Below are 17,017 nucleotides of genomic sequence, written 5' to 3' on the forward strand. Positions count from 1 at the left end.
GGCCTCACCCTGCGTCCCTGTTCAGCATGGAAGAGCCAGAGCAGTCTGTATACCTATTCCCTATTGGCAATATGAGTAACCCCTTCAGAGGATGGTGTGATAAGAATAGGAGATAGGAATTGGCTAGGCAGTTAGGGTAAAAAGACTCCAAAGAAAAGTAGCCAGTTTCTTGGCTAAAAGTCAAAATGTTCTTGGGACTGTTAGCAACATACTCTGTTCCAAAGGCCAAAAATGTCAAAAGTCTTTGGGAGCTTGTATCTAATCCTTAAAAGATTTTAGGGTTACCTCTTCAGAGGGGGGAATGTTGGAGGGGAGGGAGTGGGCATGGATTTGATCAAAATACCTTATATACATGTATGAAATTCTCAATAATGTTTTTTTAAAAATTAAAAAAAGAATAAGTTAAAACATAAATTATAATGTACTTAAATAATTTGATTGTTACAAATAAACATGCTAATATTTCAAAAAAATAAAATAAAATAAAATTGAATGAGTTTAAAAACAAGCCGGGCGTGGTGGTGCACACCTTTAATCCCAGGACTAGGGAGGCAGAGGCAGGCGGATCTCCGTGAGTTCAAGGCCAGCCTGGTCTACATAGTGAGTTCCAGGACAGCTAAAACAGGGAGACCCTGTCTCAAAAAGACCAAAAAAAACCCCCATAGTCTCAGCATTTTAGAAGGGACACTCACCCTATCACCATTTTCTTTACATGCCTGGTACGTGTCAATAGCGAGAAAAGCCCTGATTGTACTGGCACACTCAGAAAAAACGTCATTCAACTATGCCATGAAGGAGGCCGCTGTAGAGTCTCTGAAGAATAAAGGGTGGGAAGTGATGGAGTCTGACCTGTACGCCATGAACTTCAACCCAATCATTTCCAGAAAGGACATCACAGGTGGGAGCTGCCCCTCCCAAAGGATGGTGGGATCTGAAGCCCAGTCACAGCTCCTCTTTCCTCCTGGCAGGTAAACTGAAGGATCCTGAGAACTTTCAGCTTGCTCCCGAGACTGCTTTAGCCTACAAAGAGGGCCGCTTGAGCCCAGATATCGTGGCTGAACAGAAGAAGCTGGAAGCTGCGGACCTTGTGATATTTCAGGTATGGTGGGGACTGGACATCCTCAGGAGGTGTGTCTGTTATGGTCTTAGGCTTGTCACCTAATTAGCTTTGGGACTTCAGAACTGTCACTTCTACACTCAGTGCATTCTCTGTGAATAAGTTTGTCACCTCACAAGTGTGTCTGTCCTACTTTGTTTATTTGATGTATTTATTCTGATTTTATGTGTATGAGTATTTTGCCTGCATGTATGTAAGTGCACTTATATTGTGCAATGCCCATGGAAGCCAGAACAGGGTGTTGGATAACCTGAAAATGAAATTATGAACAATTGTTAGCAGCCATGTTGGAGCTGGGAACTGACCCAGTATTCTACAAGAGCAGCCAGTGCTCTTAACTGCTGAGCTATCTTTCCAGCTCTTTTTACTTTTTAATTTTTATTTTGATCTTTTTGAGATGGGGTCTCCCTGCAACCCCAGCTGGCCTGGAACTCACTATGGAGACCAGGTGTTATGGAGCCTGGGACTACTGAGAAAAGACCACCAGACTCAATTCAGATCGGGATAAGATTTTATTCAAGCTAGCTTGGACTGCAGTCTCCCTATGGGGTTAGTGCTGCAGTGGGGAGGGAGAAGAAAAGGGGATCTTTTAAAGCTAAAAACTGCAAAAGGAATGTTGACAAGGTGGTCCCTGAATAGCGGGGAGTCATGGTCTACATGTCAATGTACCCTAAAATAGCAAAACAAGCAAGTTACAGAAGCCAAAATCAGCAGTTAGTCATATCATAACAATTTTGTTTTCTATATGTCTAGAAAGCAAATGGCTGTGGCAGCATTCTCCTGGGAGGAAAGGAGGAAAGGGGTCAAGGTTTCTTAAAAAGAATCCTTGAGCTAGAAATTACACTATGGCTAAGCTTTTAAGATGGCTACTTTATCCAAAATGGAGTCAGTTTGGTCAGTACAAACTGAACAAATTCCCAGAAACTTTGTCAAGACCAAACCATGAAGAAAGAGAAAAATCTGAATTGACTTATCATTAGTAAAATAATTGAACCAGTAATTTAAAAAAGAATTGTGTGGTTGCCCATGGAGGCCCTGGAGTTGGAGTTATAGGCTGTTGTGAGCCGCCAGAATAGGTGTTGGGAACTGAACTTGGGTCCTCTGTAAAAGCAGTACATGTTCTTAACTGCTGAGCCATCTCTCCAGTCCCAACCTTTTTTTATTTTTATTGTTTTTGAGACAGGGTCTCATGTATCCCAGGCTGGCCTCGAACTCCTATGTAGCCAAGAATGATCTTAAACTTCTGATCCTCCTGCCTCTACCTGCCCAGTGTTGGGATTACAGGCAAAGACGTGATGCTAAGGATTGAACCCAGAGCTAGGCAAGCACTCTGCCAACAGAGAGGGCAGCACCCCAGCCCTCCATTGGCCTTGAACACGATGAGTAGGTGGCTTTGGACACTTCCCCAGGAAGGAGATACAGGCTGCAGTTCCGGTCAGTCAGTTGCTAAGCACCCAGATGTTAAAGCCCTCCCTGCCCCGACCTCCAGGCCTTTGTTATGTGCAGTCAGCCAGTGCTTTGCACAATGCCTTTTGCATTATTTGAGGCGCTGGTATTTACCCAGGGTCCCGCATGGCAGGCAAGCCCTGTACCGTGGAGCTGCACGGGACAGCTTCTTGTTCTGTTTCTGCCACATTTTTCCATACTGCAGCAGGAGTAGCCGTCAGTGCTTGTCTGAATCGCCATGTTTTCGAATTGGCAGGAACCTTGGGTGATCTCACGTTTAGCTTCCATTGATGCCTAAGTTTCCTTCACTGTCTCACAGCTGTGCAGGTTGTACACGGTCAAATGGAGTTCCACCCGCCTCCCCCTGAAGTGCAGGGATTAAAGGCCTGTGCCGCCACACCCAGCTAGATGAGACATTTTTGAGGTGCTGCTGACTGAAAGCCCGGGCAGCGTGCTTGCTTGTGAGGAAGTGCTCTATTGTGAGCAGCACCCCTGCCCTAGGTTCAACTTTCTCAGTGGAATTTCCTATTAAATCTTGGTCACAGTGACTGGTTTTCTGTGTTTTTGAGTGACTTTGTTTATTTTAGATAATAGGATTGTAGATCCCTGTACACAAGAGAGTCAGTGTCATGCGTATTAATACAAGCTCTTGGGAAAACATTGATTCGGACATTGCTCCCTGGAGCAAATCTTACCTTCAGACTTTGCTGCTCAAACTTAGCTACCAAGTAGAATTTCTCAAGAATGACTCCTATGTGCACCTGGCTTTTTTCAGATCCAGCCAGTGTTTGTATTTTTAGGCAGAAACCAGGAGCCTAGATGACTGATAAAGGATAATAGTTTTCTCTTTTTATGTTATTCTGAGTTGAGAGCCTCCATATGTGTTTTTTCTGTTACTGTGTTTTGATTTGGTTTTAGCAAGGTCTCACTATATGAGGCCCTATTGGCCTCAAATTCATAGAGATCAACCTGCCTCTGCCTCCAGAGTGCTGGGACTAAAGGTATATACCACCACACCTGGCTCCATTTTATTTTTTTAAATTATGCTATACGAGTGAGTGCATGTGTGTATGTGTGTACATGCTCAAGGAGGCCAAAAAAGGGCATTGGATCTCCCTGGAGCTGGAGTTGCAGGTTGCTATGAGTTTCCTGACGTGGGTGCTGGGAAACGAACCTGGGTCCTCTATAAGATCAGCCAGTGCTCTTAACCACTGAGCCATCTCTCCAGCCCCCTAAGTAAAATATTTTTTTAAATACAGGGCTAATAACTTTGATAACTTTAATTTTTTTTTTGTCTTTTTGAGACAGGGTCTCCCTGTAGCCCCAGCTGTCCTGGAACTCACTATGTAGACTAGGCTGGCCTCGAACTCACAAAGATCCGCCTGCCTCTGCCTCCCAAGTGCTGGGATTAAAAGTGTGTGCCACCACACCCAACGATAACTTTAATTTAAAAAAATTTTATTTTTATTTATGTGTATGAGTTGAGTGTATTGCCTGCATGTATGTAGGTGCACCTAGGAGTGTAATGTCTGTGGATGTTAGACCCCTTGGAACAGTCAGGGACAGTTGGTAGCCATCATGTGGGTGCTGGGAACCAAACCCAGGTCCTCTTCACGAACAGCCAGTGCTCTTTACTGCTGAGCCATCTTTCTAGCCCTTTTATTTATTTTGAGACAGTGTCTTACTATGTTGCCTGGGCTAGCCTTGTACTCCTGATCCTTCAGCCTCAAGCTCCTAGTTGCTGGGATTATCATCACCATGCCCAGTTACAGTTCTTTTTCTTTGCTTTTTGAGATGGTCTCACTGTGTAGCCCAGGCTGGCCTTGATCACTCAATCTCCTGCCTGAGCCTCCTGAGTTTTGGAATAACATATACCCACAACCATACACAGCTTATTAGTGTGTGTGTGTGTGTGTGTGTGTGTGTGTGAGAGAGAGAGAGAGAGAGAGAGAGAGAGAGAGGGAGGGAGATGCTGACTAGGCTGACCTCAAACTCTTGGTGCCCTATGGGCAGAAGCTCAGCACCCTGATGTTTGCCTTGGCCATGGAGGGTGAGGGTGTAGGAGAGGTGGTGTGGGTTGGTGCCTCTGGTCTGACCTCTTGTATGTTTTCTGTCCCACAGTTCCCATTGCAGTGGTTTGGAGTGCCCGCCATTCTGAAAGGCTGGTTTGAGCGTGTGCTCATACCAGAGTTCGCCTACACATATGCTACCATGTATGACAACGGGCCTTTTCAGGTAAATGAACCATTGGAGAGAGTCTGCCCTGAGAGCCCAACTAGACACTAAGACCAAAGAGGGATCATTACAATGTTTTATAGATGAAATGATATGATGTTTTGGATTTGTTTTAAATTTTTTTGCATTTATTTATTGTGTGGATGGGAGCATGCAGGTGTCCCCAGATTTCCTCCTCTGTGGAGGCCAGAGGACAGCTTGCAGAAGTTGGTTCTCTCCTTCCACCATGTGTGCTTGGGGAACAGAACTCAGGTTATTAGATCTCACCAGACTTGGAATTTATTTTAAATTATTCTAGGAAAAAAAAATTAAGAAAACTAGAATGGCAGAATAATGAGAGTTGAAAGAGCTTGTTCGAGGCTTCATTATGCTGTTTCCTTTATGTAGGTTTGAGATTTTCCATAGCAAAAATAATATGATTAAATAAAAAGGAAAATCTTACTGACGTGGTGGCCCATACCTGCAATCCAAGCACTTGGGAGGTGAAGGCAGGAAAACCAGGACTCAGCTACATTGTGAGTTTTAGGCTAGCCTGGGCTACATGAGCTCCTGTCTGAAAAAAACAAAGATCAACTAAAGAGGCCCAAATATTGGGCAAGAAACATTTGTGACCTTTTAGATGACAAGACTTTATAGCACTGTAGAGAGACAGCTGGAAAGTCCAGCAGAGCCACCAACACTGGTATCAGTTCCCGTGACACCCCTAGGCTGCTGGCCACACGCCTTGACTGGCTTCAGACTATCTATGGACTGTCTAGTGGGTCCAACCTTTAGAAATCAGTACACGATTCTGTCATCTACAAAGTTCATGCTGAAGAATTGCTCAATCCAAATACACAAAAAAGCTGCCAACTTCCCCAACCCCTCACCCACGTCACCTCCTGTTTTAAGTAAGTTTTGAGTTGGGTCACATTCCTAGCTGTCCACAGCTGCATGCCAGCCGCAGGTTGGACACAACCAAAAGTGACACTTCTGCAGAGTCATGCTGAGGGCACAGAGGAGCCCACTTCGAAGTAACAGAACCAGTAAGGTGGACTGGAGTGTCCTTTTCCCTGGGGCTGGTTCATTAACTTTCTGGGACCCAGGAGAAGAGGGTGAGGAGGCTGTTCTCTCTTTCAGAATAAGAAGACCTTGCTTTCCATCACCACAGGGGGCAGCGGTTCCATGTACTCTCTCCAGGGCGTTCACGGGGACATGAACATTATTCTTTGGCCAATTCAGGTACCTGGTTTTCAGTGAACCATCAGGGGAATTTACTAGCTGAGCTTCCCATGGAGTCCAAACCCTCCAACCAGGAGCTGAGAACTGAGCTGAGGTGTGAAGAGGACAGGCTGGCAAGGACTCAGCAGTGCCTGGCTCTTCCTCCAGGAGCTTGCCCAATGGTCCAGGCCCTTGGGGGTGCATGCTCAAACGTGGTCTCCCAGCCAGTATGCACCTGGTCTTTGGCATGTGCAGCCTAGGGCCTTGGCTCTCTCCAGGAAACCAGCATCTCTCTAGTCTTCCTGGTCTCCTTCAAGTAGCTGCTGCAGTCTCACAGACTATGAGAGCCCAGAGGAAAGTAGTGAACCATTTTTTAAAATTTCATTATTAATAATTGCTGTGTTGAAGATTGAATCCAGGCCTGGAAAGTGCTGTACCACAGAATTATGCTTAGGACATTTTTTTGTTTTGCTATCCTTAAGAAAAAAAAAATTTGTGTGTCTGTGTGTGCACTTGTGTGTGTGTACGTGTGTGTGTGTCACAGGGTGTGTGTGGAGGTCAGAGGACAACGTTGGGGAGCTGGTTCTCACTTTCCGCCTTGTGCAGGCTCTCGTTTCTGCTGCTGTGATGAATTCTCCAGGCTAGTTGGCCTGGGAACTTCTGGGTGAGTCTCCTGTCTCTGCTTCCCATCTTGCGTAGAATACTGGGATTGCAGATGGTGGTTGTTTTGGAGACAGGGTCTCACTGGCCTGGAGCTCTCTCTGTAGACCAGGCTGACCTTGAACTCATAGAGACCCACCTGCTCCTGCTCCTGAGTGCTGGGATAAAGGTATGCGCCACCCTAGGAGGCTTCATCCTGCTCTTTTACTTTGATTCAGGGGATCTAACTCAGGTCCTCAGGCTGTGCAGCTACCACTTTTATCCACTGAGCCATTTCCCAGTCTTTTTATTTTCTTTTTCCTTTTCTCACTCTGAAAGCCCAGGCTTGCCTTGACCCTGTAGCAATCCTCCTGCCTCGGCCTCCTGAGCGCTGGGATTGGAAGGATAGCCCACCTGGCCTAGCTCCCCAGGATAAGAACTGATTTCCTCCTGCTAGTCTCAGACAATAAAACGGTGAAGTGTGACAAGGGCTCTCGGGAGGAGCCGGACTATGGAGAACGTCTTCTGAGGAAGGGGCTGCAGAGGAGAGTGTGTGCTGTGGCCATGGGGAGGGTCTTTCTAAGACTGTGCTCAAGGTGCGGAGAGGCAGAGAAGTGCGCATCTGCACGCCTTGGCAAGAGCCAGCGCCAAGAAGCCGGCGCTCTCCCTAGTGTGATAGAACTTCTGGCTCTTTTGGCAGAGGATCCAGGTTGGCACATTGTCAAGGTTTATTCATTCAAAGAAACACTGCCGAATATGCTGAAATAGGTGAGATCGAGGAAGGGAGGGTAGAGGGCAAGAGAGGTAACCATGAAGAATCCAAGGGCTCCCTGAGCCCTGACTGGAGTCTCTCATTGGCAACCCTAAAAAGTCTTCCTGTAGACCCAGCTGGCCTGGAACTTGCTATGTAGACCAGGCTCTACATGCCTCTGCCTCCTGAGTGCCACTATGCCCAAGCAAGTTTTTTTTAAAAAATATTTATTTTTATTGTCTGTGTGGTGTTGCACACCTTTAATCCCAGCACTTGGGAGGCAGAGGCAGGTGGATATCTGTGAGTTCGAGACCCACCTGGTCTACATAGTGAGTTCCAGGCCAGCTGAGGCTGCAGGGAAACCCTGTCTCAAAAAGACTAAAAAAAACAAAAAAAACCCCAAAAAACAAAACAAAACAACAACAACAAAAAAAAAAATTTATTTTTATTGGGGCTGGAGAGGTGGTTCAGGGGTTAAGACCTCTGGCTGCTGTTGTGGAAGACTGAGGTTCAGTTCTCAGCACCCACATGTCAGCTAACAACCATCTGTAACTCCAGTTCCAGGGGGTCCAATGCCTTCTCCAGGTCTCCATGGGCATTGCATGCATATAGTGCACTTACATATATGCAGGCAAAACATTCACACACCAAGATTTATTTTTATTTATATTTTATGTGTATTATCTGTGGGGGGACATTGCCCACAGATGCCAGAAGAGGGTGTCAGATTCAGATGGAGTTACAGGCAGTTGTAAAATGCCCAACATGGGTGGTGGGAACCCAACCCTGGTCCTCTGTAGGAGCAGCCAGTGCTCTTAACCAATGAGCCATCTCTCCAGCCCTGGACACACTCTGATGCTGGTTTGCAGTGCAAACTGCAGGACCAGTTCTTGACTTCCCTCTGTGTCCTGTGTCTCCCTAGAGTGGCATTCTGCATTTCTGTGGCTTCCAAGTCTTAGAACCTCAACTGGCATACAGCATCGGACACACGCCACTGGAAGACCGAACTCGGATCCTGGAAGGATGGAAGAAACGCCTGGACACTATTTGGGACGAGACACCACTGTATTTTGCTCCAAGCAACCTCTTTGACCTAAACTTCCAGGCAGGATTCTTACTGAAAAAAGAGGTTCAGGAAGAGCAGAAAAACAACAAATTTGGCCTTACTGTGGGCCATCACCTGGGCAAGTGCATCCCAACTGACAACCAGGTCAAAGCGAGAAAATAAGAATTTTTTTGTAATATATAGTCAAACCCGGTATCTTTTTTCAGTTGGCCTGACTTGTTTTAGTTTTTAAACTTTAGGTTTTCCCTTTGTTCCTTAAGGATAGGAAAAGAAGCAGGCTCTCTTCATACTTTTTCACATAGTTCTGTCATCAAATGTAACTGATTCTTACCAACCAATATTATAGTATATAACAAAACAGGGTTAGAAGCCAGAAGCCTCTTGGGATAGGAAGCAGTGAGAGGTGCAGAAGTCCGCCAGAAAATGCTCCTGAATGTCATCTACACAATTCCACTCCTTTCCTGAGGGCTGACTTGAGCTAGATAGCATCCAATGATCCAACTCTCCAATAATCCATTTCTTTTAATTACCTCCCCATGGTTTACAGCTGGAGGGAATTGCTCAGAAAAAATAATGACCAGGACTGTCAGCCTAAGGGACTTGGCTCCTTAGTAGCTAGCAAGCTAATCTTGTTTATGATATATATTGGTTTCAATTACTATGCAATGACTAATATGCCTCACAGGAGTATTTCACTCGGGCTTCTCTCTTTTGTGTACAGCACACATGTACATACCTTGAAATGAATACTTAGTAAAAGTCTCTGTCTCTTTCTTCCAATTATATGTTTGCAGAAATAAACCTACCGTTTATTGGCTGTACTTAGTGAATTCAAGAGAAAAAAATACTGCTTCGTGTGGTGGCGCATGCCTTTAATCCCAGTACACAGAAGACAGAGACAGGTGGATCTTTGAGTTCGAGGCCAGCCTGGTTTATGTAGAGAGTTCCAGGTCACCTAGGGCTACAGGGAGACCCTGTCTCAAAAAAAAAAAAAAAAAAAAAAAAGATTTCTCACTGCTGGAAGCTAGAGAGCTGGCTCAGTGGTTAAGAGCTCTGGCTGCTCTTCCAGAGGACCCAGGATTAATTTCTAGCACCCACATGGTAGCTAAAAACCATCTGTAACTCCAGACCCAGGGGATCTGATGCCCTCTTCTGGCTTTTACAGGCATTGTACACATATGGTACACTTATCTACATGCAGAGAAAACACTCATACGTGTAAAATAAAAAAGTTTTTATTTTATTTTATGTGTGTTCGTGTATTGCCTGCATGTAGATAAGTGCACCTGTGTCATACAATACCCATGGAGGTCAGAAGAGGCTGTCAGATCCCCTGGGACTGGAGTTAGGAACAGTTGTTAGCTGCCGTATGGGTGCTGGGATTCGAACCTGAGTCTTCTGCAAGAACAACCAGTGTTCCCAATCGCTGAGCCTCTCTCCAGCCCCATAAAATCTTTTAAAAGAGCTAAAATAGTGCTATGTGTGGTGGCACACGTCTTTAATCCCAGCACTCAGGAAAGCAGAGGCAGGCAGATCTCTGTGAGTTTGAGGCCAGCTTGGTCTACATTGAGAGTTCAGGCTAGCCAGAGCTACATAGTATGACCCTGATGGGAGGAAGAGAGAGAGAGAGAGAGTCTTTAATACCAAAAAACAGCCTACCAAACAAAAAGTAAAAGCAAACCTCTTCATTTCTGATCTATTATATAAATTTTGGAAGGTCTTCTACAGTATTGTGAAGCTGATGATATTTGTTTTTATTTTTAATTAATTTGTCTTTAGAGACAGGGTCTCTCTGTAGTCACAGCTGTCCTGGAACTAAGTATTAGACCAGGCTGGCCTCAATCTCATAGTGATCCATCTGACTCTGCCTCCCAAGTGCTAGGATTAAAGGTGTGTGCCACTATGCCCAGCTATCCAGTTCATTTTTTTTTAATCATTCAGACTGCATCCTCTCCCTCTTCCGACTTCCTAGGGCATTGCAGGACACTGGTGCACTTACATACATGCAAGCGATAAAGTTGTACACATAAAATAAGTAAATGTTTTTAAAAAGGTTTTTTAAAAATTACAAGTATGTCTATATGTGGGTATATGCATGTGTGTATGGTGACCACAGAGCTCAGAAGAATGTATTAGATCCCCTAGGGCTGGCTTTAAAGGCAGTTATGAGCCACCTTATGAGGTGGATTTTCTTCAAGAGCGGCCAGTGTTCTTAACTTCTGAGCTATATCTCCAGCTCTGATGACATTCTTTTCAGGGATGTGTTTGAATTTCATGACTTTTGGGATAAAGTTATAGGCCTAGAATTGTATTAACTTAGAGAATGCTTTTAGCACTGTTCGAGGTATGTGTGTGTTGTGTATGAGATGTGTTTGGGGTGTATGGGGTGGTATTTGTTGGGGGTCAGAAGCATAGCCTCATGAATGTGAAACAAACACTCTTCTACTTGAAATGCAAGCCAGTCCTGTGGGTGGTGTAGCCCCCAGCACTCTCAGCACTCAGGAGACCAAGGCAGGAGGATCAGAAGCTCAAGGCCCTTCTCAGGGGCATAAAGAGTTCTAGAGGCCAAGAAACAAATCCTGAAGGCCATCTGTTGGTGTAATCCAAATAAGACTGTCGTAGAGCGCCCTCTTGCGGTGCATCGATGCAAAGCCAGGCAGCCAGAAAAATCTTCACTTCTGAGAGTGCTGGATGTTTCATTTTGACAAATCAAATCCATCTTTGTTGGTATCAGTGAAGTTGATAACAGACATTCAGGTCAAATGGGAATCCTCTGAAAAAGCAGATCAGAGGATTCAGTAAGGAATCCAGAGGCAGCCAAGGATGTGGCTTGCGCTGGCCCCGCAGGGCTGCTTCGTACTGAATATTCCGTTCCTCAGAGAATTTCAAAGACACTTAACGGAGCACCAGAGGGCTGGAGAGATGGCTTTAGCAGGTAAAGGCATGCTAGCCAACAAACCCAACATCTGAGTTCAACTCCCTACCCCCACATGGAGGAAGGCGAGAACCAAGTCCCGAAAGTTGTACTTTGATCTCCACACCTACACCAGGCACGTGCACACATGGAGCACACACACAAATAATGTCTCAGGGACAGCATTTACTCTGACTCACCCAACCAATAGGCCACAGGAACCAAGGACATAGAAGTGTGCCAAGACTTTACTCTCCTGGAACTGCATTGTTGTGAAGAATGGAAGTTAAACGGACAAACATGCCAGGCACTGGAAAATGTCAGAAAAAAAGCGGGGTTCAAGGTCAGGGTATGCACTGAGGGAGCCGTTCCACACAAGTCAATCAAAAGCGGTCCCATAAAGCCATGCTGGTGCAGGGATCTAATAGTGACCAGAAGGCAGATATTGTCTATCAGGAATACTCTATGCAGGAGGATATCCTGTGCAAATCCCTGAGGTTGGAGCATGCCAAGGATGTTTGAGGAACAGAAAGTTAACTAGCAGGATAAAAGCACAGAAAGTGGGAGGTTGGCAGGTGAGGCATCACCTGGATCAGAGCACACCAGGCCTTGGAAGCACCAGACCGAGTCACTGGAGGATTTGGAGCAGAGACATGCTAAGGCTTGTTTAAAAGGAATAATTCTGGTTAATGTGTGAGGATCAGGTGTGAGGGGCAAAGATAGCCCCAGATGCTGTTAAAATAGTTGAAGCAACAGGTATTTGACCATGGTCAGATTCTGAATGTATTTCAAAGGTCAAGGTAAGCCAGGCATGATAGTGCACACATTTAGTCCCACCACTCGGGAGGCTGGTGAATCGCTGTGAGGTTGAGGCCAGCCTGGTCTCTATAGTGAGTTCCAGGCCAGCTGGGGCTACAGGGAGACCCTGTCTCAAAACAATAACAACAACAATGATCAAAGGACAAGGGTATCAGGATTTGATGACTGATTTAATCCAGATCAAGTGAAAAACGCAGAGGCATTTTGATCTAAGCAATTGAAGAATAGAGATTCCATTTGTTAGGATGAGCAATGATCTGGAAGGAACATTTGAAATAGGAATGGGGTGTGTGTGGGATCAGAATTTGGCTTCCCTCATGTTTGAGATGTTTGCTAGTGGCTCAGGCTGACCAGCAAGCAGCAGGTCACCAGGGCCCTAGAGTTCAAGAAGTTATGACTCTAGGCACATGTGGGAATCTTCATCATAGAAATGGTATTTAAAGCAATAAAAGTGGGTGAAGTCACCTAGAGCCATATTATCCTTGAGACCTGATGATTGATCCCTAGGACTCTTCAATGTCAGGAGGTCAAGAAGAGACAGATGGGAATGGCCAGGCAGATAGGAGAGGCAACTGTGGTGCCCTGAGAGCCATGTATAGAAAGTGCACCAAGAAGTGCATCAAGTGTGTCAAATACTGCTGCTCAACCCAATAAGATGGGGTCTGAGAACAGAGCACCAGGCTTGGCCCACGTGCAAATCATTTCCTGGTGATTTGGACCAGGGCCATTTCAGCATGGTGGTGTGATGAAAACCTGATGGGTTCAAGAGAACAGGGAGGAAGTGCAAACAGCACAGATGTGCGAGGAAACAAAATGGCTTACCTGATGTCTTCAGAGATAAGAGGTGTCAGCACATATACTAAAATTGGAACGAACGATACAGAGATTATCTTGGCCCGCGTGCAACAATGACATGTAGGTTTGTGAAGTGTTCCATATTGTTTTAAGTGTATTGTTTCCATTATTAAAAATAAGAAAAAAAGAGGTGTCAATAAATTTACAGATGAGGGATAACTCAAGGTGTTGGTGCTGAGGACAATTAAAGGACTCTATCATTTAAATGCCTTTTCTGTCTTTATTTTTCTCTTTTTGGTCTTTTTGAGACAGGGTCTCCCTGTAGCCCCAGCTGTCCTGGGACTCACTATGTAGATCAAGCTGATGTTGAACTCGAAGAGATCCACCTGCCTCTGCCTCCCGGGTGCTGGGATTAAAGGCTTGCACCACCAGGCCTGGCTAATTTTTTTTCTTTATTCTTGAGAATTTTATACATACATACAGTGAAATGTGATTATTCCCACCCATTTCTCTCCTCCAACTCCCTCATATTGCTCCCCCCAAATATACCCTCTCCCAACTTTTTTTTTTTTTTTTTGATAATTCACTGAGTTCAATTAGTGCTGTCTATGTGTGTATGGGGCCATCCTCTGGAGCATGGGCAACTTACTAGCAGGGACAGCCTCAAGAAAGAATGGTTCTCCCTCCCCCAGCAGCTATCAACTGTCAAAAGTTCCTCAGTAAGGGGAGGGAACAGTGATCAAAGAAGATAGCTAACGTCAACCTCTGGCCTATACACACACACATACGTGCACCTACATGCACACACACATACATTCACCATATATACATACACACAAAATCAGAAAATGTTAACTTGGCATTTCTAGACTTCAAGAGCACTAAAAACATATGGTAACCAAATGGAAAGTGGTAGGGATGGAACATTATATACATTGGTTCTCAAAATATAGTACATGAGGGCAAAATACTGATCTGAAGATGGGCCTCCTGTGGAGTGCAGCAGCCAGAGTGTGGCAGCAATCCTGGGTTACGTAATTTAAGCCCAGTGTCGGGAATAAGAAGGCAGCTGCCCAGTTTCAAGACAGTAAGAGCCTTACTCCGAGCCTGGTGTGGTGATGCAGCCTGTAATCTCTGCACTTGCGAGGCAGAGGCAGGAGGATAGAGAGCCTGGGCTATATAGGAAGTTCCTGTCTCAAAAAACAAGCAAAAGCCTTACTCTATCATCTTAAAAGATTCTCAGCAGCATATAAGCCCAGAGACCTGAATGATCCCTTCTCAGCACACAACAGGAACTCTGGAAAATCAGCAACTGTGGCTTCTCACCACATGCATGGACATGCAGAAAAGGAGGTTCTGATTGATACTCTTACGATTTAGCTCATGGTGCCTGTGTCTGCGTCTACCAAGGTAACACACAATGTAGAAGCATGGGCCATTGCTGGGTGTGGTGATGCAAGCCTGTAATATCAGCTCTTGGAAACAGGAGGATCAGGGGTTAAACACCATCTGTGGTGGTTTGAATGAGAAATGTCCTCCATAGGCTCAGGTATTTGAACACTTGGTCCCCAGTTGGTGGCGCTGTTTGGGGAGATGCAGCCTTGCTGGAGGGAAAGGAAGGTGAAGGCCCAGCACAGGAGAGGCCTGGGATGCATGTGTAGCTGCTGTGCGTTCGTTTGAAAGATAGAGAAGAACAAGTGTGATGGCTCGTGCTTGTCATCCAGCACTTGGGAGGCTGAGGTGGGAGAATCGCTGCAAGTCTGAGGTCCACCTGGCTACAGTATGAAACACTGTCTTCAGAAAGGGGAGAGGGGACTGGAGAGAGGGCTCAGCGGTTAAGAGCACTTGCTGCTCTTCAGAGGACATGAATGTTGTTCCCAGCACCCACATCAGGTGGTTCATAACTACCTGGAGCTCTTGCTCTAGGGAATCTGATACCATCTTCTGGCCTCCTTGGGCACTTACACGCACACACACAAACCCACACATAGACACACATGCATACACATAATTTAAAATAATCTTGCAGAGTGTAGTAGCACACACCTTTAATCTCAGCACTCAGGAGACCAAGGCAGGAGATCTCTGGGAGATGGAGGCCAGCCTGGTCTATATAGTGAGTTTCAGGTGGACTGGGGCTGTCAAAATAAAACAAAAAATCAGGAGAGGAGTTGGAGAGATAGTTCAGTGGTTAAGAGGACCTGGATGAGTTTGGTTCCCAGCACTCACTTGGCAACTAACAACTGTTTGTAACTACAGTTCTAGGGGATCTGATGTCCTCTGCTGGCCTCTGTAGGCACTGCAGGCACAGGTATACTTAATGCTGGCAAAATACTCAGACATTACATTTTTAAAAAATTAATTTATTATTTTTATTTTATGTGTATGAGTATATTGCTTGCATGTCTGTAAGTGTACCCATGTGGTACAGTGCCCATAGAGGTCAGAAGAGTGTTGGATTCCCCTGGAACTGGAGTTATGGACAGTTATCAACCAACTTGTGGGTGCTGGGAATCAAACCCAGGTCCTCTGCAAGAGCAGTAAGTGCTCTTAACCACTTAGACATCTCTCCAGTCCCTAAAAAAGTAATTAAAAAATATTTTATAGTCGGGCATGGTGGCGTATACCTTTAATCCCAGCACTTGGGAGGCAGAGGCAGGTGGATGTTTGTGAGTTCGAGGCCAGCCTGGTCTACATAGTGAGGTCCAGGACAGCTGGGGCTACAAGGAGACCCTGTATCACAAAAGACAAAAAATATTTTTTATTATTTTGTAAGTATGAGTGTATTGCTTGCATGTATGTAAGTACACCTGTGTCATGCAATGCTGGAGGAGGTCAGAAGAGGGCGTCAGATCCCCTGGAATTGGAGTTATAGATGGTTGTTAGCCATCACATGGGTGCTAGGAACTGATCCTGGGTCCTCTAAAAGAGTAGCCAGTGTTCTTAACTGCTGAGCCATCTCTTCAGTTCCCCAATATCTATATCTACAAAGATGATTGATAGATAGATAGATAGATAGATAGATGATAGATGATAGATAGATAATAGATAGATGATAGATGATAGATAGATAAATAGATAGATGATAGATAGATAGATAGATAGATAGATAGATAGATAGATAGATAGATGATAGATAGATAGATGATAGGTAGATAGAGTATAACCTGATATTATAAATGGTAATTAATATTGGAATAAGAGAACCTGTCTTTGCTTTAGTTGTCTATCAAAGAAAGCAGTATTATGTGGCAAATTGCTGCCAACAAAACCACTGACCTTGTGAATATGTTGTTAATCAAGATAGATAGATAGATGATAGATGATAGATAGATAGATAGATGATAGATAGAGATAGATAGATAGATGATAGATAGATAGATGATAGATAGATAGATAAATAGATAGATAGATGGAGATCTCTCTATATATTTTAATTGGGGAAGAGATGGATTGGGACAAAGGATTGGAAGAGTGAAGCTGGCCTGACATTCTGCTGCTCGGCTCTACTCACCTCCCTTTAGTCTCTTTTAAGATGGAAACATTTCTCTCTCTCTCTCTCTCTCAGAAAACCTTTATTTGAATGTTAGTTACAGTTGGTTTAAGAGCACTGGCTTTACTTGTAGAGGACCCAGGTTTGGTTCCTAGCACCCACATGGCAGCTAACAACTGTTGGTAACTCCAGTTCCAGGGGATCCGACACCATCTTCTGACCACCATGGGCATTGTGTATGTGTGGAACACTTACATACATGCAGGGAAAACTCTCGTACACATAAAAGTAAAATAAATGAATAATTAAATTAAAAAATTTCAGGACTGGAGAGATGGCTAGGTGGTTACAAACACTAACTGTTCTTGCAGAAGACCTGGACTCCAATCCAAGCACCCACATGGCAGCTAACAACTGTGTAAATCCAGTTCCAGGAGATTTGACAGCCTCCTCTGGTCTCGGTGGGTATTGCATGACACGGGTGCACTTATATACATGCAGGCAATACACACATATACATAAAACAATAATAAGAATAAATT

At 44.8% G+C, this 17,017-nt stretch overlaps 1 protein-coding gene across 1 annotated transcript in view; it reads left to right on the forward strand.

Moving 5' to 3' along the window:
• LOC103734696 (NAD(P)H dehydrogenase [quinone] 1) overlaps positions 1-9,284 on the forward strand; it is a 16,704-nt gene extending 7,420 nt beyond the window's left edge. Inside the window, exons 2-6 of the mRNA XM_008833756.3 lie at positions 734-898; positions 969-1,099; positions 4,685-4,798; positions 5,918-6,019; positions 8,311-9,284. Of these exons, the coding sequence (XP_008831978.1) occupies positions 734-898; positions 969-1,099; positions 4,685-4,798; positions 5,918-6,019; positions 8,311-8,616 (818 nt within the window). The 3' untranslated portion in view covers positions 8,617-9,284. The remainder of the gene's footprint in view (positions 1-733; positions 899-968; positions 1,100-4,684; positions 4,799-5,917; positions 6,020-8,310) is intronic.
• The last annotated feature ends 7,733 nt before the right edge of the window (positions 9,285-17,017 follow it).

The sequence above is a fragment of the Nannospalax galili genome, unplaced genomic scaffold (assembly GCF_000622305.1).
Source record: "Nannospalax galili isolate Female #2095 unplaced genomic scaffold, S.galili_v1.0 scaffold410, whole genome shotgun sequence".
In the NCBI taxonomy this organism is placed as follows: Eukaryota; Metazoa; Chordata; class Mammalia; order Rodentia; family Spalacidae; genus Nannospalax; species Nannospalax galili.